Raw genomic sequence first — 25,987 nt, forward strand, 5'->3', positions numbered from 1 at the left:
GTGTGGAAGAATAGGGAGTTGAGTTCTCAGTCTTCTTCCCATTAGAGATTCACATGATACCAAAACAATTTGGAGTAAAGTTGAATGATAGCTCAAAGTGCAAGTTGGATATCATTGTTCTTCTTCAGCAATGCTTTCACTGTATGCATTCCTGTTTCAGCTTCACTGTTGATTTGAGTGTATCTTGGTGAATTGGTAGAATGGACATATCCATATGATGTCATGAACTCTTTGAAGTATTCATTGGCAAACTGTGCCCCGTTGTCTGAGATTACAAGGTCTGAGATTCCATGTGTTCCAAAAATCTCCTTTAATGATGTAATTACTACTTCAGAATTGTGACCCTGCATTGTTTGACTCTTATCCATCTGGAATCATAGTCCTCAATGATTAAGAACATCTTACCTCTGTGTTTGTGTCCGTTCCAAGACATTCCCATGGTATTGATGGGAAGGAAGATGAGATTAACTGTTCTCTTGTCTCCTGATGATGAATAGCACAGGCATTCCAGTTTGATATCATCTCTTCCAATGACTTTGAGAGACCTGGCCACCAAACAGAACATCCTGCTCTGTCATTGCAGTATATCAAGGCTCAGAACTCTCAGAATGACCAATCTCATCATAAATCATAAATGAGTAAATTATCAACTACACTGAGGTATCCCCTCTGTTGATAGTACTGTCTGAGAATGGAAGAGTGTGGCATGTAGCTGGCCAGCTTTTGATACAGTACTCTCTAACCTAAACGCACTCTTCACCAGATTTCTGTGCATCTCTGATTTCATTCAGTCGCTGAGTTGTTGCTGGTAGATTTGTGGGTTTTTTTGATGTAAAGGTTTCTACCTCTTCAATGAGGGCTACATCACTTTGTTCAGGCCTTGCCACTGGGCTCCAGGACAAAGCATCTGCTGTAGTCCGCTGCTCTCCCAGAACACACTGTCTTTGAAGCCTCATCATCATCAGTATGAATCATTGTACTTGTGGAAACATTTTTGCTAATTTCTTAGAATTTAAGAGTGTCACTAAGGATCTGTGGTCTGTCTCTACCTTGAAGTGGAAACCAAGAACATAATATGCAAACTTTTCGCAAGCCCATGAAGCAGCTAATGCTTCTTCATCTATCAATGGATATCTCTGTTCAGTCTCTGTCAGTGAACAGGATGTGCAGCAAACTGGTCAATGCTTTCCATCCATTTGTGTCTGAAAGAGTATAGCTCCCAAATCTGTAGAACATGCATCTGCAGCAATGATAGAGGGTAGCTCTGGGTCATAGGGAGCTAAAATATCAGGTGATATCAGCAACTCTTTGATTTTCTCAAAAGGCCTCTGCTTTGCTTCCTCCCAGCACCATGTTTTGGCTTGTCATAACAGCTGATGTAGTGGGCCTTTGGCAAGAATAGAATGGGCAAGAACTTTCCAACTTGGGTAAAAGCAAAATACCATGGATGCTGGAAATCTGAAACAAAAACAGAAGATGCTGGAAAAGCTCAGCAGGCCTGACAGCACCAATGAAGGGAAAGACAGAGTTAACATTTCGAATCCATATGGCTCTTCTGCTCTGAAGAAGAGTCATACGGTCTCGAAACATTAACTCTATCTTTCTCTCCATAGATGCTGTTAGACCTGCTGTGTTTTTCCAGCATTTTCTGTTTTTGTTTCAACTTTCCAACTTGGTTTACCATACCCATGAATCTCTGGAGCTCAGTCACATTGGGAGGAGCTGGAAACTCCTTGATTGCTCTTGTCTTCTGTGGATCAGCTCTGACACTGGATGCCTCCACAACATGTCCAAGGAACTTGAGAGTCAGCTGCGAGAATTTGCATTTGTTGTTCAGTGGAAGTCCTGCTTTTTGCAGGTGTTGCAGCATAGCTCGGACTCTAGTGTAATTTTCTGTCCGAGTGCATCCATGGATTAGAACATCATCCATGTGACACACAACTCCATCCAGTCCTTCCAGGATACTTGACATTGTCCTTTGGAAGATTTCTGGTGTTGATGTAATGCAAAATCTGTTGTAACAAACCATCCTGCCCCCCACTGAACAGTGTAATATGGGTTATAAGGAACTTGGACTATTCATTGATGGGTAATTGCTAAAAAACACTATGTACATCTAGCTGAAGATTGAGCTCCTTCCCAATTTTGTTACCCTCTAGTCCACAGACTTTGCATTCAACAGCTTTGTTTTTTGGTTAAGATCTATGCAAATTCTAATAGATCTGTTGGGTTTTTGCACTGGGATCATCCCCAAGCACCAGCTTGTTGGCTCTGTCAGAGGTCAAATAATCCATTTGCTTCAACAATGAGACAATTTCCTTCTTTACCTTTGGTAAGAGAGGATGAGGAATTTTTTTTGGGTGTAAACAGACATACTGGCTTCATTTCAGGATGAAGGGTGATGTGGTATGCTGTCTTAGGCTTTCTAAGTCCTATGAAGAGCTGTGGAAATTCAGCTCTGATGTTTATAGGCTGATCTTCTTGACTTTCTAGTTCCTCTACTCTGCAAATCAGATATAAGTTGGTACAGGTTTTCCTCCTTAAGAGTGAACAACTCTTGTTCAGTATTACATTTATGTTTTCAGTGATCTTTCTTTCTATATTGAAGGGTTGCATTCAGTTGTCCTATGATACCTCCTGGACCATGTCGTTCTTTGCATGATGGCTGAAGAGAACTTTTCTCCAACCACAGTTCAGCATCAGAAAAGAACCAAAACTGCTGCACCAGTATCTAACTTAAAGTGTGTCTTGTTTCACTCTACACGGGTACCAGTAGTTCGGTAGCTTCTGCTTGGTTCCTGAATTTCCCCATGGAAAAGCATCTCAATATCATTGATATCTTCTATTTCATGGATCTTTTCACTGTTCGAAGGGTTTTCTATTTGCTTATTCTGTAGATGTTTCTTGCTATGGCACACAGCCTGAAAGTGACTCTTCTTTCTGCAAAAATGGCATTCAGCCTCTTTGGCAAGACATATTTCACACCTATGTTTTTTTCCCAGCACACTGATTACAGTTAACTGGGGTGGCTAATGGAGACCCTTCCTGCCACCCAGCTTTTGGCTGGTCACCTCCCAGATTTCAAATTTAACATTCTCCACTGAATCAGTCCTTTTTGGAATATGGCTCTCCCCGATCGCCCTGAATCACCGATGGATTTTGCTTCCTGGCCTCAGCTTGTCTGCTCTGCTGAACTGTCTTTGTTAAGATTAAATTATCTCTCAACTATAAGTGGTCAGACGATGCTTCATCTCAGACTCTGACAACAATTCTGTCCCTGATTAGTTTGTTTTCTAAGCTGCCATATTCATAGTCCTTCACAAGTCTCTATAGGTCATTGATAAATGTATCAATAATTTTCCCTTGTCTTTGGGTACACTTGGTAAATTTAGCCCACTTGACAATGGTATTCTTTCACAGACTGAAGTAGGCTTCTATCACTTCGTCATACTTAGTTTTTATCTTCGTCAATCCTTTGCCTGACTAGGTTATCGTCAGCACAGCCACCCATCGCATATGTTACCGTACTGCCCTGCTCACTGCTCAGCTTCACAGTGAGGTCCCATGCAGTGCAATATCTGGTAAATCTTCAGCACAAGTGCAGCCATGCTTCTGCTTTGTTGGGGCCTGCAACCTGGTCGAAGCTTTGCAGTATTGGCAGAGACCTTTCCATGCTTGTGCCTTCACTCACTGCCAAGATATAGTATTCTTGGTCTTGCTGTGTTAACACAGAATATTTACTGAGTTTGCTGACATGAGGAACACATTAACTTTATCGAGAAACAACTTACTGCATCTCCATTTTGCCATGAAATCTACAAGACAGAGCATGAGTCGTTGCATCGCTTCCTGTGATGATGTATACTCTGTCTCACATCACACAGTTAGAATTAATGCCTTATACTACATCTTCCACCCTATTATAGATCTTCCTTTTGGGAACATAGGGACATAGGACTTAGGAGCAGGTTTAGAGCATTTGGCCCTTCGAGTCTGCTTTGCCATTCAATGCCTAATCACGGCTAATCTGGTTGTGGCCTTAACTCCCCTTTCCTGCTTCCTCCCATAATCCTTGACTCCCTGGTCTATAAAAAACTCAGCCTCGAATAAATTCAATGACCCAGCTTCCACTGCTTTCTGGGGAAGAGAATTCCATATATAACGACAATCTGAGAGCAAAAAAATTCTCTTCTTCATCTTAAAAGGGAGACCTCTTATTCTTAAACTGTATCCCCTAGTTCTAGCCTACAGCACTAGGAAACATCCTACTGGTATCTACTATCAAGTCCTTTAATCTTTTTTCCCACCCACCCTGAAAACCTATTACATTTCTAGCTTTTCCCAGTATTGATGAAAGGTCATTGACCTGAAGCATTGAGCAGAATTTAATGTTCCCCCTGGAGGCAGGGTTTGGCGGTGGGTGGGCCTCATGATTGGGCATGAAAATGCAGAGTGGAGAACCAGCCGCCTCCCTGACTCATCATGATTTAATCCAGAACGAGAAGGCTCAAGAATGGCCTTTCCACCTGGAGGCCAATTGAGGACTTAAGTGGCAATGTTATTAAAGCAGGCAAAAACAGAGCGATCCAGAGTAAGGGACCTTTTGACCTTTAATCAACCCCTCCTGCAACCCTTGTTGGAGCCAGACTCACCTGTTTCCTGCAGCTCCATCGTCGATCCATGGTGTAGGCCAGACTGCAGTAATGGCAGTGGCCATTGCTCCTGATGGCACTGCCAGTTCTGGAGAGCTGCCAGCTGCTGGCAGCTTCTGGTGGGGGGTGGGGGTTGGCGGCATGATTGGGGCATCTGACTTGCACCAGGATTTCAGGGAGGGGGGGAATACCCCTCACAGAAGCCAGGAAGCCGAATGGCAGATGGGTAAGTGCCCGATTGGTACTTAATGCTACTGGGGCCTCCGAAAAATGGCTGCAGTGGGGCTGCCAACAGTTTTTCCCCATGCCGTGACTATAAAATTCCACCCAGATCCTCTCTGCACAGATACAGCCAGACTTGCTGGGTATTTCCAGCAATTTCTCTTTCTGTTTCAGATTCCTAGCACTGTGGTATCGTCTACTTGCCATAAAGTTGTCCCACAGAAACCACACACATGTTCAGTTCTCAATGAAAGATGGTTATGCGTTTATAGCATGGATACTGGCTGTGGATTCGCTGCCTGACTAGTTTTTCACGTAACATTTGAAAAGTGGCTGGGAATCTGCTTTTAGATGCTACTCCTCAAAACTATGGTGACATACAGGGGAAAAAAAAACTTAGGGGCCACTAACAGCATATAAGGCCTGTTGGTGTATTTTATCCAGCTGTGCAGTGCATTGGTGATGAAAGTAGTTCACCCAGCTGGTACTATAGTGTTGCAAATAGATGACATGTCTGACTCAGCTGGCACATTAGGTCTTAGACAGTTTTATCTGGAAGCTCCATGATTTAAAGTTACAAGTTCATATTCAGATAATTTGTATGGGTTTCACCAATTTAGGTAGTACCTGTATCATCCAGGTACTCTGTCTCTGCAATTAACTCCCACAGGCACATGAAATAAGGACTTATATTCTTGTAAATATGTGTTATGAATCCATGAAATGGTTCCTAATACTAGGTGTCAAAACACAAGCCAGCCATTTTTTGTCAACATATATTTAAAAATAATTTACGGACTTGATTTTATTGGAATTTTATTGGAAGTACCGTCATTGAACATTGAGAGAGCTTATGATGTCATGTGAGCCCCTCAAACTGTTACTGCTTTGGTGTTTTCGAAAAGGATCTTACTTAAATAAATGGAATAATACCTGTTTGTAAAAACAGCAAAAAAAAGGTCATATAAATCGATTAGACAATGATCTGCTATAAGCTACTGTTTTGAAGCACACCTGAATCTAGGTGTAAATCTTTCATAACTGACATCTCATATTTGTATGTTGCCTTTGTGGAACACGTAATTTATTTAAATGCACAATATGAACAATCATGACTGGCTTTTCCAGTATAGTTAGGATGTACGTATGACAGATTAAAACTGACATTTTTAAACAACAACTTCAATAAACCACGAGAAGGGAATAATTTCTCCCGGAGGTGAATGTGTCTTGTAGATTATGTCAAAGCATTTAAGAATTTTCTCATTTCCAATACAGCCTTGAAATTGAATTATACAACGGAAAAGCCTGCCTTTGTCTTATTCGGTCATTATCATCTATCTCCATTGCCTTTGTGCAGATGCTATTACTTTGATTGTTGCTACTTTTAGAGGCTTTCTCTGTGAATCAGCCATTGATTTTCTCGAGATCAATTGCACTTGGTGCTGTCTCCCAGCTTTTAAAATCAGCGTGTCTTGAGAAGAACCACAATCCTCCCATAGTAAAGAAAAGGTCAATTTAAAAATATGTCTGTTATAAGTTAAGCAGTGAAGCCTGACAATGCTTAATGTGAAACCGCAGAATGTTAAAAGATGAAGACAATACCGACCTGATCATGCCCCATGCACCCTTTAATGGAATCGTATTTTAAAATTAACAAGTTGAATGCATTCATTGGCGTTCCCAGTAACAAGTATGAGGTCACAGTGGACATTCTGACCTGCTATTACACATGCTGGCCATAGCATTTGATGCTGTTTGAATGGATAGTTATGCAGAATTAATTAGAACAGCAGCTCAAAAATTTTTCTGATTGAGCTTAATAGAAAAACTGCAGGAGGATATCTCTAAATACCATGTTTATACAGGGAAGACATCAGGGTGTACGTACATCTGCAGAGTGAGAATGACAGCCAACGCATACAACTCATGAGTTGTCCTTAGCCTCATGAATGAGGATATGAGGATGCCTGCTAGTTCCACAACTTGATGGCACTGAATGTTTCTGTGGAATACGAGTGTCCAAAGGCTTAATAGATCCACTTGAAGTTTCTTCCTTCCCTTTATCAGTATAGGAATTGAGTACATTTTAATCTGCCCATGCAGGCAGTAGAGGGTCTGGGAAGTTAAATTGGCAAAGATTTAACCCTGAATCCGACCCACAATGCACTTACTTCAATTTTAAACATATCGTGGGGACGTCAGAGTAATCTGCTATGGAGAAATGGGTCTATCATTATAATGTGTAATTGGAGCTCCGCTCCAGATATTTTGGTAGCAATTTAAATTTATTGCTGGCTAGCCTGTTTTCCCAGGGCTCAGGAAACCCAGTAGCTACAGGGATGCAGGAATAGCTAGAGCCAGCAGCCAGTACTTTTTATAACATGGCTCATGGGCTGGGAGGAGAAGGAATGCTTCTCCCAAGTCCCTCAAACAAATCTCCTGCCGCAGTTGACTGGACCCCACCACCCCTAATTTGCAATTTCTCGGTCACCCCTCCCAACTGATTGCCAATCCGACTCCCTCCACTCAATGCACGATCTTTCCTGGTTGCTGGGAGCCATCCGAAATGTTCCTGACTATAACATCCTGCCATTGGCTTTCCCACCCAACAGTTGGTCAGCCTGACAATCTGGCTGGCTGCTGGGTGGGAAACAGAACAGAAGCACAATAATAAGGTCCTGCGATTAAGTTTGGTTAAATTTCTTTTATAATTTGATTCTTACACCGAAGTGTTGGTTAGATTACAAAAGATTGCAGCACTCTTGATTTTAATTTTCATCTGGTCGTATTTGATAGAAGTACCATTATCGTGAGGCAACATTACATAATCATCTTCATAATCCATCTTTTCACTCTCACCTGATGGAGACAGTTCTATGGTTCACAAAATGTCAATTTAATAATAGCCTCAAAACTATGTGTATGATGTCTAAGACCTGCTCGCTCTGCTAAACAAATTGAGTTTGTGGACTTGATCTTTCCGATGTATTGTAAAATCACATGCAATGTATAATGGGAACTATGATGCAACTCATTCACCTTTAAGCCATTGTGATTGTCTCCTGATCTTAAAACGGCACTGTCTCTTAAAGATATTCACTCTTTCTAAATACTATTTAAAATGCTTAGAAAGAAATTCTGGTCTCACTCACGTGTCAGTCACGTGTGAGCTTTGATAGGTAATTAGATCATAGATATCATTACAACTGCTTCCCATTCCCATCTCCATCCGATTGCCACAGATCCAGCAGAAATCAGTGGTCAGGGTCAGGAAGACTGAACAATTCTCCCCTCTCCATGTCAGGAGCACGGTGATTAATTATAACGTGACCCAAGCTGAATTCAGCTAAATCAGCACAGAACAAGCAAAAAAAATTGGGAGTTTCCTGATATGCTGCATAAAAATCACTGAGCCATCAAAGGAGCCATTTTAACATTTGATATTATTCAATTACAAATCCATTACTGCCCATGCAACGATGTATAAAAGTTTCCAGTATTCCCAGTTGAATGCCACTGAGCTGACCATTCAATGTAACAGAAGGAATATTCAAAGTGTAACAATCTTTAGATATTTGCAGTACAGTATTCATTTTTGAGTAAGTAAATGGGCAAGGCTGGACTGGAGGCATCAAAATAATGTGGACTTGCAGTTTACAAAACAATGTCATAGCAAGTGATAGAAGCGATAGGAAACATATATTAAAGCTATTTTATATTTCCGACGGAAATATTTTCTTTAATCATTAAAGATTTTTCGTGCTATAAATCCCAATTACACTGGTTTACAGTATTAATATTGAGGTACTGTCCAAACCTTACAATTTCTATACCATTTTTGGTCTCATACAGACTGGGACAGCATATAAAACACATTAATCTTCAGCAAAACAATTAATAATTTGCATAAAGGACATACCCAGAACTAAAATGAATGATTGTGGATAGAACTTCCTTGGGTGGACAGGGAGCTACCCCTGGACATGAAGGAGGACACAGGTAAAAGTGTTGCCCATGTCCCCACCCTACCCTTCTGGAGTTTGAAGAACTTGGCACAATAGAGCAGGCACCTAGTGGAACCTTCTGCAGCCATCCCGCACAATGGAAATCAAACTTCCCACCCTCTCTGATACAGAAATTGGACAGCCTCTATCACACTGTGACAGGTACAAATTGCTGTGTCATGAAGTAAGAGTGAAAACCAGTCACAACAGTACAGAAAGTTTGCCAGAAACAGAAAGTACCCATTTCTTTGCCTGTCCTTCTAAAACAGCACATCTTCTGACTTGCCATGAACAAGCTAACAGGAGGCCCACTCGATGCACAGAAAATAGCAAAGAGCTGAACACAGTCTGGGCCTGGGAAGCTACAAGAGCTTGTCAGTAAGCATGAATGAAAGTGGAACCAACCCATTGAGCTACTACAGCTGATTATACTTGAATAAAGGCTGAAATTAATAATTCAGTTACTAGAATTCAATAATAACCAATTAGCCAAAAAGTAGGAAATGGACACCTTCTCCTTTACACTGTTGGTTTTTTTTAACTTCCCAGTACTTAAGATTTTGATTGAACAAGTTGACATTGGCAAATTTTTATCAGAGTCACAGCCCCAGGCATGATCTGCTACAATTCACTGCTTTAAGCTTAATTTAAATAATTCATTTTATTTCCATCAACAGAGAATTATAATAAAAGTAATGGTGGCCATGAAACTATCATCGATTGCTGTAAAAACCCACGTGGTTCACCAATGCCCTTTAGGAAAGCAAATCTGCTATCCTTGTCCAGTCTGGCCTACATGTGACTCCAGACCTTCAGGAATGTGGTTGACTTTTCAATGCCCTCTGAAATGGCCTAGCAAGCCATTCAGTTCAAGGGCAATTAGGGATGGGCAACAAATGCTGGCCTTGCCAACGATGCTCACATCTCGTGAAGGAATAAATTTTAAAAACCCATAGAATTATATTAGGCAACAGTACTAGGTCAAAAAACCAAGGGTGGAATTTTCCATTCTGAGACTAAGTGCAGTGGCAGGTGGGAAAGTCAACATGATTCCCGCTGGGTGGGTTTTCACGCCCGACTTTCTGCTTTTCAGCTCATCAATTATAGATCAGTGAGGAGCTCATTGAATCTTGTGGCGGGACAGGCAGTGATTCACCCATCCTGCTGTTATCTCATGGGGTTGATGCCTTATTTAAAAGACACCCACGCAGACATTCACTCACTGCAGGCTGTAGCATAAGGGTCTGGTACATCAAGGGTTAATGTGGAATTAAGTACAGTTCTGCCCTCACAGTGATGTAAGAGAACCCATAACCCACACCTATAGAGGTCAGTATAGCACTGGACAGAGCTGTGTGTAGAAGCAAGCATGGAGACAGCTCCTAGCTTGGACCTTTATTGTACCTATGTATATAGTTTCTAATAATTAATAAATATTTACTGTTGAACTATCTAAGACTATGAATATCTTAATAAGACCTAGCAAATTACACGCAACACCTTACAACACAGGCCAGGTGTGGACTGAGTGTCTATATAAGCTTGCCGACCCTGGATACAAAGCTGTCTGTTCCACGGTTCAGTCGGCCTCCCTGGAGATTCTCCTTCAGGAAAGATGGGATGTCTTCTTTCCTCAGGATGGGAGCAGGAGGGCCCCCATCTAACCACAATGGCCTGGGAGGAGGTCACTAGGGAGGTCAACATCCTTGGCACTTAAAAAAAGACTGTCCTGCAGTGCTGGAAATGAAGCTGATATGCTCCACCAGGGTACGTGGAACTTCTACTCAATCCAAACTCACACTCTCATAAGGGCACCAGGTAGTCTAAGGGTTAGAGTCCACAGGGATGTCATATATTACCAGCAGATGGGGCATCAGCATTGAAGGTCTGCCAGCCACATTAAGCTCTCCATCTCATGTAAAACCCTGCACAAACAGCATCTTAAATCCCTTGCTGTGGAGGGCTCAGCACACATAGCAGGCACACATACTCATGAACTGCTCTTTCATGCGTAGTGCTGACAGTCAATCCATTTGTCCTTATGCAGGACAAGATCACCCATAATCAATTGAAGAGAGTGAAAACTGGAGGAGGGCCCCAGTACTCAGGACATTCTCACCCCATGAGGAACAGGTGGCAGAGCTCGCTGGCAAGGACAGACTTCATCCTGCATGGAAGGGGAGATCAGCCTCCCCCAACAAGCCTGTGAGAGTCCATCAAGTAAACATCGGCCACATGCAGACAATGACTGTGAGTGACGTATAGTGTAGGCTCCTGCCTATTCAATCTTTAATTATCTCTTTTATCTATTCCAGCCACCAGCAAGAAAAGGCAGAGGACGAGTTTGAGCAAGTTCATCAGCCCCAGCCTCCAGACCACCTCAGATCTGGCTGCCGAGGAACCATTGGATGAAGATCTGTCACTGTGTTCACCTGCATCCTCCACCAGCGCAGACACAAGTATCTTAGCTGGTCCTCATTCTACAGTAGGCTCGGGGTCATAATCTGGTGATCACCTCACGGAGGTGAGGCGAAAGTAGTGAGAGCCGAGGTCTCTGATGATCAGAGGGCTTCTGACCAGGCCCCTGCAGAGTCCGAGTCCGACTGCAAGCATGGTGCCTTGAACGCCATGACTATTACACTGGAGGTGTGTAGGGCCCATGCTGCCTCTGCCATTGACTCTTGGACTCTGCATCTATTCTAACGTGCCTCTGTAAGAACCAGGTACCAATTAAGACCATAGGCACCACAGCACCTAAACTTATGGCTTGTCGTCTGAATGCGCACCATTAGTAGAGGAGCCAAGCTCGTTCATTGTGCATGAGACCCTCGAGTCCATTACTCAGCTGAGCCATGCTCTCATGGTTTCAGCAGAACAGTTTTAGGGTGCCCATAAAATTGGCCAAGATTTGCTGAGCTGAATTCCTCCTCTGCGCCCTGAGACCCCCACCTCCCTGATCAACTTTTTTCTAGCTTGTTTCTCAAACTGCATCATTTTAAGGTGAGCTCAAAATGGTGCTGCTGACATTCCTTGGGAGACAAGCTTCCAGAGTCTCCCTACCAGCCACCAAGACCCTCCCATCCTCCTCCATACTCAATGCCTCCTAATTCCCCTTCTTCTTATCACACTCCAGCCTTCCCCTGTTACCCTTAAGTCCATCATTATCCATGCAAATAATCGTGTTTGCCCCTGAACCCTTTAATGTTGATGTCCCCCTGCACTTTGTGACTTGCCCCCTCCCCTTCTTGAGGCCACATGCACACTAACTGTCTGCGACCTCCCCCTCATGAGACCATCCAATCCACCACCCCATGACTTTTCAGCTACTGACTTACAGGATATAGATGCCTTCCCCCTCAACTGTGATTGTGCCATCTGCCTCACTCTACCATGGCTCTAACCCCCAGGACCAAATTCCTTAGGTGACTGACCACGCCCAGCACACCATACTTTGCACCATTGTCACAGCACAGAGAGGCCTTCCCCCACCCAAGACTGGGACCAGGACATGCCTGCACAGCTCAAGGACAGACTTTTCAATATGCCCCCGACAGCGTGGCCTCAGCCTCAGGGCAGTCTCAGACTCTGCCTTGGACAGTCTTATAACTCTTACTCCAGGACATTCTTTCACTGCACTCTGTTCATTGACCACCCACTAGTCCTGCCTCTTTCTTCCCACTTCCCTCCTGTGCTCCACAACATAACCCCAAGTTCTGCCTCCATTTTCCCCCTCCCCTCTGGTATTGCCTCCCGTGTCCTGCTTTGGGGCAGCTTGTGAATCAGGCACGCGAAATCTAGCAGCAGTGCTTTTAAAGCTGGGCAAAAACAGTGTCTACCAACCTTGAAGTCGTTGATGAATTGAAGCTTGCCAGGTGCATGTCACTTATATACAATAGGGAAACAGATCATTCTAATTATCCATTGGCAGGACTCTTAATTTGGAGGGGGAACAGAATTCCGGTGAGGTGGTCTTTTATGAGCATTCATGATGGAAATGTGGCTCCTGCCATAACTCAGTGGGAAACTTGACCCACCTTTAACCTGCCGTCAAAGTCAGGAGATCAAAATTCCAAACTGATTTCCCCAGGGCGGAAAACTGACTTTATCTATCATGCCGTATTTAGTGCCCTCACCCACCACTGGCAGGAGCGGAAAATTCTACCCCAAATGCCTCTGAGTCTTGTGTGCTGGTGTCTCAGAGGGGATGCATTACTCTGCACTTTCATAGCAAGACTGCCCATTGATTTTAACAATGAACACATATTTTCACTTGCATTAATTAGACTAGGTTCTGACTACAAAGACCCTGCATTACATCAACAGCATGGTTTCTGAATGACTGACTAATCTGTAATCCAAAATATTGGATTGTGGCTCACAGATGCTTGAAGCAAAATCTCTTAGAAATCATGAATAAAAGAGGAAGTATGTCACAAACTAAGTCCAAGCGCCTATCTCAAGTTATGAAAGAGCAGGTGCTGAAAGAATAGCAATAATCATAGGGTAATGAGGAAATAGGGCTGTGAATTGACCAGAAAGCCATTCCAAAAAATATTCAGGAGGATAACTTGTAGCAATGTCCCACCAAATGCCAAAAATGGTTATCTAGTAACCAACTCTTGGAAGCAACTTCACAGGATTATGGACCATTTCACTGAGACCCTAGGAGGGCAATGATTCTCACTGAGCACAATCATAGATGGGGAGGAATTGAGTACAGGCCATGGTGATACGAGGCATTTGAAATGTCCCGTGAGGTGCTTTCAGGGCTCTACAAACTGAGGAGATACAGAACACCCACTTACAGAGGCTGTGGAGGGTAGGGATGGTGGGGTGGAGTGGAGGGTGGCAATTGGGGGTATGGGGGGGATCTGAGAGGAAGTGTAAGGCATGCAGACCACTGAAGGCACCCCACAAGAATGTATATATGTCCTGGTGTGGGGGAACATATTTGTAACAATAAGTTGGAACTAAGTAAAATACTAGCCAGAATCATACAAAGATTGGATATGTTTGCCACTCCCACGCAAGTTTAAAGGGTTTGTGTTCCACAGCTATTTTGGATTACAGCAGTGGGCAATACAGTTTTTCAAGGTGTGAGGTTTCTTTGATAGAGTGAGTGTTACAATTTCTGATCCACTGGAAACGTCTCCTGGGATTCAGCAGTGTCTGTCACTCCTACAAGCAGGTTCCATGTGGCATACATTCCAGAGTTGATTCACATTGCCCAATATCTACTTATATCATAGTCTAAACCAGGGACTGTATCAAGACCTCGCCCTTGATATGCAGAATGGATATCATGATCTTGCATGTAGGAGCAAATGCCTCTCTATTCTTTCGAGGGGTGGAACCGATGACCACTTGGGTAAGACAAGGTCAATGACAAATAAAGAAACTGATTTATCTTGTAGTAGAGAATGTGAGTGAAGAATTCTAACACTTCCAGACCTTTTTTAAACATCCTTGACACTCCTTTCTGTAACAGCTGAAAACAACAAAAAACATGCCACACTGTCCCAAATAGTGAATGGTTTTTCAATTGATGTTTTGTTTCTTCTGGAGTCAGCTTCCATCTTGAAAAACCTACCTGCTGCTGGTCGAGAAATTGGCTTGTGCAGGAGTTTAACCCAGCAGCAACAAACACCATACTGAAACCAATGCACGAGGGACTACATACAATTTGGTCCTCTTGTGTTATCTGGATGCAACCACCATGCTGCGAGGAGGAGGTGCGGAGGGCACTAGTAGTGCCTGAAGTGTCAGTGTGCTGGTCATGTAAGGATGGAAAATCAGTCAAAGAGGACACTGGCACAGGACCTAAAGTGAACCTGGAAGGAACATAGGAACTAGCATGCGCTATTTAGCTCCTCAAACCTATTCCACTATTCAATTAAGTCATGGCTAATTTGCATCTCAACTCCATTTACCTAACATTGTAACCTATCAATTGATAACCTTATATAACAGAAAGTTTAACATCATGCCTTCTTTGACGTCAATGGAAATAAAAATGGGGAGAGATGTAAAACAAGTTGCTGATTTGCCATCACCTGTTTTATGCTACTGCAAAAAGTCAAAATTGTACCCACATCATTTTAATAATCTGGAGCGTAGGATTCGCTCACCTGCATTTTTGTCATGCTCTTTCAACGCTGTCCCAGTCGCCATTGGTGTCCCTCCTATTCCAGCCGTTGCTGATATTCCTCCTGATCCTGGCGTTCCTTCTGTTCCTGATGTCCCAGCTGCTTCTGGTGTCCCTCCTGCTCCTGGTGCCCATCCTGTTCCGACTGGTGTCCCTCCTGTTCCTGACGTTGCTGCGAGCCCAACATTCACAGTTTCTGCTGAGATACTCAGCTTTGTGCTCGGATCTCGCTTGGGTTTTGGAGGCGGCTGTTTGCGTGCACAGGCATGACTTTCATCATCGCCACCCCCCACAGAATGAAGCGACTGCGACCTTACTGAAAAGCCACTGGCACAAGGATGTGGCAAGCGGTCTTGAGGAGCGGGCAGTGTCATGAATCCCATACGAAAGTGTTTTCCCATGCAAGTGCCTTCACTTCCTTTTCCAACCTCTCCACCTAAGCTGGAAGGAAAACAACAAGAGGTGGTGACAATGCAGAAGATGAGTTTTCACTCCATTTTTTTTTCAGCCTTTTGCAATGAAAATCAATTTTATCACTTCCCTGTTATGTGAAAAATTGTTTTGTCACTGATCACTTTCCAATATGAATCTTTTCAAGAATTACCTGGAAAAACTCAACAGGTCTGGTAGCATCGGCGGAGAAGAAAAGAGTTGACGTTTCGAGTCCTCATGACCCTTCGATAGAACTGATTCAACAGTTCTGTTGAAGGGTCATGAGGACTCGAAACGTCAACTCTTTTCTTCTCCACCGATGCTGCCAGACCTGCTGAGTTTTCCCAGGTAATTCTGTTTTTGTTTTGGATTTCCAGCATCCGCAGTTTTTTTGTTTTTATGTTTGAATCTTTTCAAGAACGGGTAATACTTTCGGTGGAAAAGGGTGTCAATCATATCAGGACATTAAAACTTCAAAATAGGAGTGAGAAAGGCTTATTTAACCATCTAACTCATTCTGTCAACCAGATAGATGTTCAGAATAACCATAGGCTATTTTCACCTCCCTTGTCAGTTGTGCCCACATTCTGAGAATGAATTAAAAAAATGCTGCTTTATAACAGTGCTTGAGGTGCTGCTTAAGAGACAATTACAGTTAATGACCATGTGAATTACTGCTCTTGTACTTAGCATCATGAACTTTGATTATTGACATTTGGGGACATCAGAAAACCCCCATTGTCTTGCTGCCGACATTGTTTGTTGGTACACTAACATGTAGTGCACTGTACCAGAAGACATTACATTCACAAATGTCATTCAAGTAATCAAGCAAACTAACCAACCTTTGTTGCATTATTTTTCAACAAGTCTTTTTGAAGTGATTGACTGGGTCATGTACTATAAATACAGAATCACAAAATAAACGGCTGCTGATAGAAGAAGGAAGACGCATGGGTCAATGCAAAAGTAGAACAGGAACAGAAATGAAGAAGTTGAATCTGGACAGAGGTCCAATCAAACCAATACCATCAGGCATGGGTTGGTGTGAGTGAATGTCTGGAGGCTCTTTGCTATTGGGTGAACCTGAGAATTCCCAATAGGAACTTGAAAGTTGGATGAACAGTTATGTGTGTGTATGTGTGTTTTTGTGCATGTGTATTCACGTATGTGTGTATGTATGCGGAGTTGCATTTAGCAATTCAGACCGATTCCATAGTCTGGTGATTTTTCTTCCATTCAATTCAAATGCAAGGACAATCAGAGACATCCTTGTGCATATGATCCTCCCCACCAGACTACTTTCTGTGCGACCCAGGTGATGCTTAATACTAAGACAGTAAAGGTGAAAATCTAACGTCAAATGTATTGCCAACAACAATTTCTATGGTTATATCTTCAAGACAGAATGTAACAGCAATAAATTATGTTTGTGAGTGTCGAAAAGTAAAGTACCCACAAGAGACTGATAAATTATCTAGCATGTGGTGCTGTTTATCTGTTCCGTAGTGCGTGTTATTACTTTGTGCTCTCTATGTGACCGCAATTCATCACCTAATTATAGTCCATTTCCCAAATAGCCTTTGTCTAAACATGTCCAGCATAACTATTAGGATATTTAAAGAACTTAAACTTGGACATACCGATCACATGATAGCCATATATTACTCTCCTCATGCTAAAATGGATCACAACTTCAAACAATGATCCTTTTAAAAAGTTGTTTTCTTCTTAATAGTGAACAGGCATGTGAAGATTTATGTTATGTAACAGAGACTTATTTCATGGACATATGATTTACATTGACTTTGACTTTGTATCCTGCCCTCTCCCTAGTTGTAAAGCCCCACTAATTGTAAAGTACCTGAAGGCTAAACTCAAGGATGAGAGAGCAGAAGGCACAACTTCCTGAAATGGGTCTCAAATGTGAGTGCCTTCATCAAGTACAGGCTAGGATTGTTTTTAAATTCTTCAGCTTCTAATAAAGGGTGGAATATGCAAATTAAATAGCATTAAACCATAGCTTTATGATCAAAACAAAATTTCACATTTTTAATGGACTAGAATTGGAAATGTAAAATAAACAACATATTTCAAGGGGCAAAGCGTACATCATCCAAGCCAATAATGAAACTGGCAATATGCACCCTTGTGGTTACTGTTGGGTTTTAAGTGGTTGAAGGTTATAGAGCAGAATTTGAGCTGAATTATTAATGACAAGTGGCATTAATGTTTTAAAAATCACTAAATTTATCGCCTTTCACAATATCTGTCAAAGATGTGAGATTAACCAGGGGCAGTTCCCTCCCCAATCTCCTTCCACCTCCACCCTCCCACACGCAACATGATGTCAGAGAGCTAATTAAATGGATATATTTAAATTCCTACTTGTTGACATGAACTATCACATGAGAAAAGCTAATCAAATCAAAAGACATAGGCAGGGATTTTCCAACCCCCTTGTGGCGGGACCAACCGTGGGAGATTTGGTGGCCCAGCCAAAAGTCCATTGACTTTCGGTGGGAACGGAAGATCCCAATGGCAGGCAGGGAGGCGAAATCCTGCTCATAGCCTGTCATTTCCTTAAGGATGACATTAATAGAGAATTCACTACAGTATTTATTCATTATCTCATCTCTGCGCAATCGCCACTGAAAGAAACAAGTTGTATTCACATAGCACATGACACGTCTCTCAAGGCACGCCAAAGTGCTTTACATCAAATAAATTACTTTTTCAGTGCAGTCACTGTTGTTATGTTGTGTTGACAGAACACTATCCAGCTGCCTGGAGGAGTGCAGCTCTAATGCTCAAGAAACTTGACACTATTCAGGACAAAGCTTGCCTGGCACCCCATCCACCATCTTAAACATTCATTCCTGCCACCACCGGTGCACCTCTACAAGATGCACTGCAGCAACTTGCCCAGCACAGCACCTTCCAAAGCCACGGTTGTTGCCATCACCTGCAAGTTCCCCTCCAAGTCACACACGTTCCTGAATTGGAAATATATCAAAGTTCCTTCATCGTCGCTGGGTCAAAATCCTGCAACTCTCTCTGTCACAGCACTGTGGGAGTATCTACATCACAGACCGCAGCGCTTACAGAAGACAATTCACCACCACTTTTGCAAGGGCAATCAGAGATGGGACATAAACGCTGTCCTTGCCAGTGATGCTCACCGCCTATGAGCAAATAAAACAAAAATCAGCTTACAAAGCAACCATTTTGCATAAAACATGATCCTGAAAACAGCAATGGGATGAATGATCAGATAGCTTCAGGTGTTGTGGATGGAAGGAGAAATGTTGACCAGAACACTGGGCACCTTCCCTGTTTTTCAAATAGGAACTTCTCATGTTCAATTGAAACACAAGAGCAGCTGGGCTCTCACATTAACACTTCATCAGGAGGAAGGCAACTGTGACAACACTTCCTCGGGACTGCACTGGGGTGCCAGGCTAGATTATGCATTCCATTACTACCTGCATTTATTTCAACTTCTGGGACTGCAGCATAGACCTGAAGGTCAACTGTTTATTAAAAAGGCTGAAGGTTTGGCCAGTATATTTTAGCCCAGGGAAATGCATCATGATAATCTGTAAAAGGCAAAAAAACAAGAATATCAATCACTTCATGGAAAGGTGCTTAAAGAAATGCTAATACGCCAGCTGAAACAACTATTTGCTTGCTGACCACAAACAAGCTTTTCTGGGATATTAAACTGTGCCTCTCATTATTTTCTCGATCAATTCAAGTTGTTTTGCTGTGCATTTCTTCTAGTTAGTTGGAAATGAATGCACATGGGAAAAAAGTATAAATGGTGAAGTATTTGTGACAATTTTCCTGATCTTTTTAACAGCAATTTAATTATTTCTGTACACTATGAAATAATGTTTATGCTGGTGGGGGTGGTCTGGGTCACGACATTCCTGCCTGTTAATAATAAGTCAGCATGAGTGCAAAATGGGATTTTCTGTTTTGTACTCATGCCAACTTTTTGTTTAAAGTTAGCATTGCATACCCGCTCTATGGTTAAGCGCGTTGCTAATTACTAATCAGTTTCCGATGGATGAGCTAGGACATCCGTCGTGTTTTACGTTCTGGAAAATGGGTTGCAGCCGTTCTGTAATCTGCAGAAAACAGCAGGAGCTGAAAAACCCGTTGATGTGGCCCATGGTTTAACAGTTTTTCTTCCTGAGTTCAACTTGGTACTTACTTTCAGTACAATATGGGCATCTCTGTAGATACAGGATCAAACACCTGTTAAAGGCCCAGATCTTGGCTTCAGTGAGAGCCTCGATCCTATCTTTAGTGTTCTTTTGCTCCCGTAAATGCCCTTGTTTTTGACGGCTTTACAGCACTGCCCAGATTCTGTACCCCTGTGCTAGCAGCCTCCCTTTCACAGCAGCAATTCCAGCAGTTCCCCACCATGTAGCGAAATGGGTTGGGGTGAGGGTAGATCCAAAAGGACCTGCCTGTACATCTGTTGTTGGAATCTATACTTAAGGCAGCATCGCCACAGAATAACTTTAAAACAAAGCTGAATGTATGGCATGCAACACATTTACTAATAATTCATATATGTTCCTATTAAACATTTTCAGGCAAAGCAGGGTATATCCTCAGACAGAGTGAACTGTACCTGGGCCAGACTGTGCTGGATCCATCAGTCATTGTCATTCTTTGCTTTCAAGTAATTCATTCCCTCATACCCCCCTCCCCCCTCACTGTTCAATATTTGTTCCATATCTACTGCACTGTCAAGGCCAGTTGGACTGATAGTGAAATTCTCTCAAGAGCCCACTCCCTAACCCAGCACCGTCAGCAAATTACAGTAACAATGGGTTGTAGGCCACAGCATGCCATTGTTTGAATTTGTGCTTTTGTTTTGGAGTGTCGATCACATTTTCACTGCATCGTAGATCTCTTGGTTGCATGCACTACACTGGATGACCACTCGGAGCCACTATACAGCATACAACAGACCTGCAGCAACCATGATGTCACTGTTCAGCACATGCAATACGGTGGATGGCCACATGGAGTCACTCTACAGTACACAGTGGCTCTGTGGACCACATGGGATAACAATGCAGCACATGCTTTATTTTCTGAGGTCAATGCCATTTTCAAGCTGACGACTAGGAAGCGACTGCTGCCTGTTAATTTTTACACAATGACAAGCAGCTTTCTCAGAAATGAAAATGTTCATTTGTACTTAACCCCTGCCCTAAATAAACCAGTGCTGTCAAAGCTTCTGGTAAATGGAAACTGCGTGCCAACTATAATTCTGCTAACATTGACAAAGTGGAACAACTGAGCAATGGACTCCCTTATGTCAACAGCGTTTCAGGATAAAAAGAGTCATCTAAATTGAAATGCGCCTGGGCAATTCCTATTGGGTTTTGTTGTTTCAGTTCTAAATAGAAGATTAGGTGCTTTTGATTTTACGATAGAGTACAAGAGAGTCAGCGCTTGATCAAAAAGAAGTGATTCTGTGGGTGCAGAATATTGATTCTCAGAATATCCATTCTGCATTATTATAATATTCCTGTTGTGACCTCAGAAGAGATGGGTCAGGTATCTTCATTTTACCCACAGTTACAAAGTAATTTAGATTGTTAAACAGGAGAGCATCTCTGCACCCCCCCACCCATACATCCCCACCCGCCTCCCTGCTCTCCATCTCCCAGCAGCCATTATGCTTTCGGTACTTTGGTGAAGCATGTTATTTTTGTCCGAACCCTGTCTGATTTTCCTGGGATTAGGATCATTTGAATGTCAGGCAGGGCATTGACGAGAGTCCTATCTGTGTTTGTGAGCCTGCCTTGAAGGAGAGAGAGAAAAACTGCTTCTGCAGGACTCAGCGGCCTGCAGCAGCTTAACATGGCCGGTGGACTCGAGGCAGCCAACAAAATGTTTTTTTTTTAATTGAAGGAAGGAGTCATTTGGGCTGTAATTGATTATTGTGCAATCGATTACTTTTCCTCAGTGGCAGGGGTGGGGGGGGCATTAAAATTTAAATGCCCCTTCTCCTGCCACAACCACACCGTACACCACACACTCAGCCTGTTCCTGATGGGCACCATTGCGTTAGCACAATTGGAAGGAAGTCACTTCACTTACACCAATATTATTGCCATATTTGGGTAAAGGTATACATCACCTAATGTCACTTTCTGCATAAAATCACTACAACTGCTGGTGTGCAACGGGCAGCTGCAGAACAGCTGCCTGCCTGATTTTTCCTCTCCTGCTTGCTAGAACATCTCCAGAGGAAATTCTGCCCCAGGAATTCCATATAGTTACACAGTGAGTAATCCTCCCCCTGTTGAGTAAACCATAACTTCATACAGTTACTACAAGGGACCCTTACCCAGCTATATAAACAGTAACTCCATAGTTACCTAGTGAATAATACTCACCCTACGAAATAAACAGTACAGTCACACAATGTGTATTCCTAATCTGCTAAATGAATAGCATACAGTTATTGCGAGGGACTCTTATCTTGCTGAATAACCTTACTTACTTGCTTAGGCTTAGTTCCCTCCATCTCAGGCAGGGTAATGGGCAGCAAGACTCCGCCACCGGTCCTGGTCCATCACAATCTCTTCCGCTCCAGCCCAAGTGGTGTCACACCCTTGAAGTTTCTCCTTAAGTGTACTTCACCAGGTCTTCTCTGGCAGGCCCAGTCTTCTTCTTCCATCTGGTGGTGCCCATTGTACTGCCACTTTGGCGGGGCATACATCCTGGAGGCGAAATAAGTGTCCTGCCAGCCTCAGTCATCTCTCTGTCACAATGTCCCACAGGCCCCTCTGACTAGAACATCTTCACTGGTGATGCTGCCCCTTCATCTGATGCCCAGGATCTTACGTAGGCAATGCCGATGAAAGACACCCAACTGACGAGACACCTTTGCTGTGCTCTACCAGGTCTCGCTGGCATAGATTGAAGTTGGTACTACTGTGGACACATTGATTCGCTGCTTCATAACTGTGTTGATGGTGTTGGATATCCAAACCATGTACAACCGCTGGGAGACTGATTCTGCTTTGCCGATTGTGTGGATGTCGATCTCTATATCACCGTCCCTGGAGATGTTGCTTCCTAGGTAGGGGAAATAGTTGATGTCCTCGATGTTCTGTTGTCCAATGGTGATGGGATAGCCTTGTTGCCATCTAGTCATCATTGTCTAGGTCCTCTCTAAGCTAATGCATAGACCAATCTTGGCGCCGCTCCTCTCAAGACGGGTCATGTCCACAAACATGATCATGTCTTGGAGCACATGTGATTCTTTGGTCAGCAAGGTGATGTCTTTTTTTATTCATTCATGGGATGTGGGCTTCAATTGCTGGGCCTGCATTTATTGCCCATCCCTAGTTGCCTTTGAGAAGATGGTGGTGAGCTGCCTTCTTGAACCGCTGCAGTCCATGTGGTGTAGGTACACCCATAGTGCTGTCAGGAAGGGAGTTCCGGGATTTTGACCCAGTGACAGTGAAGGAACAGTAATATATTTCCAAGTCAGGATAGTGAGTGACTTGGAGGGGAACTTCCAGGTGGTGGTGTTCCCATCTATCTGCTTCCCTTGTCCTTCTAGGTGGTAGTGGTCGTGGGTTTGGAAGGTGCTGTCTAAGAAGCCTTGGTGAATTCCTGCAGTGCATCTTGTAGATGGTACACACAGCTGCTACTATGTGTTGCAGGTGGAGGGAGTGAATATTTGTGGATATGGTGCCAATCAAGTGGGCTGCTTTGTCCTGTATGGTGTCCAGCTTCTTCAGTGTTGTAGGAACTGCACTGGTCCAGGCAAGTGTAGAGTATTCCATCACATTCCTGACTTGTGCCTTGTAGATGGTGGACAGGCTTTGGGGAGTCAGGAGGTGAGTTACTCATCGCACGATTCCTAGCCTCTGACCTGCTCTTGTAGTCACAGTATTTATATGGCTAGTCCAGTTCAGTTTCTGGTAAGTGGTAACCACCAGGATGTTGATAGTGGGGAATTCAGTGATGGTAATGCCATTGAACATCAGGGGGCAATGGTTGGATTCTCTCTTGTTGGAGATAGTCATTGCCTGACATTTGTGTGGCATGAATGTTACTTGCCACTTGTCAGCCCAAGCCTGGATATTGTCCAGGTCTTGCTGCATTTGGACATGGACTGCTTCAGTATCTGAGGAGCTTTGAATGGTGCTGAACATTGTGCAATCCTCAGCGAACAACCCCACTTCTGACCTCATTATAGAAGGAAACTCATTGATGAAGCAGTTGAAGATGGTTGAGCCTAGGCTACTACCTTGAGGAACTCCTGAAGTGATGTCCTGGAGCTGAGATGACTGACCTCCAACAACCACAACCATCTTCCTTGGTGCTAGGTATGACACCAACCAGTAGAGAGTTTTCCCCCGATTCCCATTGACTCCACTTTTGCTAGGCCTCCTTGATGCCCCACTCTGTCAAATGCTGCCTTGATATCAAGGACAGTCACTCTCAGCTCGCCTCGGGAGTTCAGCTCTTTTGTCCATGTTTGAACCAAGGCTGTAATGAGGTCAGGAGCTGAGTGGCCCTGGCAGAACCCAAACTGGGCATCAGTGAGCAGGTTATTGCTGAGCAAGTGCTGCTTGATAACACTGTTGATGACCTCTTCCATTACTTTGCTGATGATCGAGAGTAGACTGATGGGGTGGTAATTGGCTGGTTTGGATTTGTCCTGCTTTTTGTGTACAGGACATACCTGGGCAACTTTCCACATTGCAGAGTAGATGCCAGTGTTTTAGCTGTACTAGAACAGCTTGGCGCAGCAAGGTCTGGAGCACAAATCTTCAGTACTATTGCCGGAATATTGTCAGGGCCCATAGCCTTTGCAGTATCCAGTGCTTTCAGCTGTTTCTTGATATCATGTGGAGTAAATCAAATTGGCTGAAGACTGGCATCTGTGATGCTGGTGACCTCCGGAAAGGCCAAGATGGATCATCCACTCGGCACTTCTGGCTGAAGATTGTTGCGAATGCTTCAGCCTTTTCTTTTGCACTGATGTGCTGGGCTCCTCCATCATTGAGGATGAGGATATTTGTGGAGCCTCCTCCTCCAGTGTGTTGTTTAATTGTTCACCATCATTCACGACTGGATGTGGCAGGACTGCAATGCTTAGATCTGATCCGTTGGTTGTAGGATCGCTTAGCTGTCTATCACTTGCTGCTTATGCTGTTTGGCACACATTTAGTCCTGTTTTATAGCTTCACCAGCTTCACCTCATTTTTAGGTATGCCTGGTGCTGCTCCTGGCATGCCCTCCTGCGCTCTTCACTGAACCAGGGTTAATCCCCTGGCTTGATGGTAATGGTGGAGTGAGGGACACACCGGACCATGAGGTTACAGATTGTGTTCAAGTACAATTCTGCTGCTGCTGATGGCTCACAGCGCTTCATGGATGCTCAGTCTTGAGTTGCTAGATCTGTTTGAAATCTATCCCATTTAGCACAGTGGTTGTGGCACACAACACACGATGGAGGGTATCCTCAATGTGAAGGTGCACAAAGACTGTGCAGTGGTCACAGACCACTGTCATAGATGGATGCATCTGTGGCAGGTTGATGAGGATGTTTTTCCCTCTTGTTGGTTCCCTCACCACCTGCCACAGAACCAGTCTAGCAGTTATGTCCTTCTGGACTCGGCCAGCTCGGTCAGTAGTGGTGCTACCGAGCTACTCTCAGTGATGGACATTGAAGTCCTCCACCCAGAGTACAATCTGCGCCCTTGCCTACCTCGGTGCTTCTTCCAAGTGATGATCAACATGGAGGAGCACTGATTCACCAGCTGAGGGAGGATGGTATTTGGTAATCAGCAGGAGGTTTCCTTGCCCATGTTTGACCTGATGCCATGAGACCTTATGGGGTCCGGAGTCAATGTAAATGTTAAGGACTCCCAGGGCACTTCCCTCCTGACTGTACACCACTGTGCTGCTACCTCCGCTGGGTCTGTCCTGCCGGTGGGGCATCACGGTGGTGTCTGGGACATTATCTGTCAAGTATGATTCCATGATTTCATGGTCAGTATTAGACTTTTAATTCCAGATTTTTTATTGAATTAAAATTCCACCAATCGCTGTGGCAGGTTTCAAACCAGGGTCCCTAGAGCATTACCCTGGATCTCTGGATTACTAGTCCAGCGACAATACCATTACACTATTGCCTCCCCACCGTGTATCTGTGAAATCTAGCTCTGTCAATCAGTGGTGTTGCCACTGGATGCCAAAGTCTGCACCAACCATCGCCTCTGTCATGACAAAATCAATAGCCAAGAGGAAAAACAATGGGGAGAGTAAGCAGCCTTGCTGTACTCCTGTGATGATGTTGAAGGAGTCCCTAGTGCCTGTGATGGTCTTTATGTAGCAGCTGGAGACATAGTATAAGGCTTTCAAGATGTTAATATACCATTCCGGGATGCCAAACTGTCTTGTGATGTACCGGAAATGACTGCCAATGGATTCTGTCGAAAGCCTTCTTGAAATCAATGAAGTTGATGCTTTCA

At 43.6% G+C, this 25,987-nt stretch overlaps 1 protein-coding gene across 1 annotated transcript in view; it reads right to left on the reverse strand.

Moving 5' to 3' along the window:
• Positions 1-25,987, reverse strand: part of nyap2a (neuronal tyrosine-phosphorylated phosphoinositide-3-kinase adaptor 2a) — a 168,383-nt gene that overhangs the window by 72,673 nt on the left and 69,723 nt on the right. The window contains exons 2-7 of the mRNA XM_041204740.1: positions 15,010-15,467; positions 7,601-7,751; positions 6,766-6,879; positions 2,771-2,940; positions 1,682-1,893; positions 406-571 (exon numbers count right to left, since the gene is read on the reverse strand). Coding sequence (XP_041060674.1) covers positions 406-571; positions 1,682-1,893; positions 2,771-2,940; positions 6,766-6,879; positions 7,601-7,751; positions 15,010-15,467 — 1,271 coding nt within the window. The remainder of the gene's footprint in view (positions 1-405; positions 572-1,681; positions 1,894-2,770; positions 2,941-6,765; positions 6,880-7,600; positions 7,752-15,009; positions 15,468-25,987) is intronic.

The sequence above is a fragment of the Carcharodon carcharias genome, chromosome 2 (assembly GCF_017639515.1).
Source record: "Carcharodon carcharias isolate sCarCar2 chromosome 2, sCarCar2.pri, whole genome shotgun sequence".
Lineage (NCBI taxonomy): Eukaryota > Metazoa > Chordata > Chondrichthyes > Lamniformes > Lamnidae > Carcharodon > Carcharodon carcharias.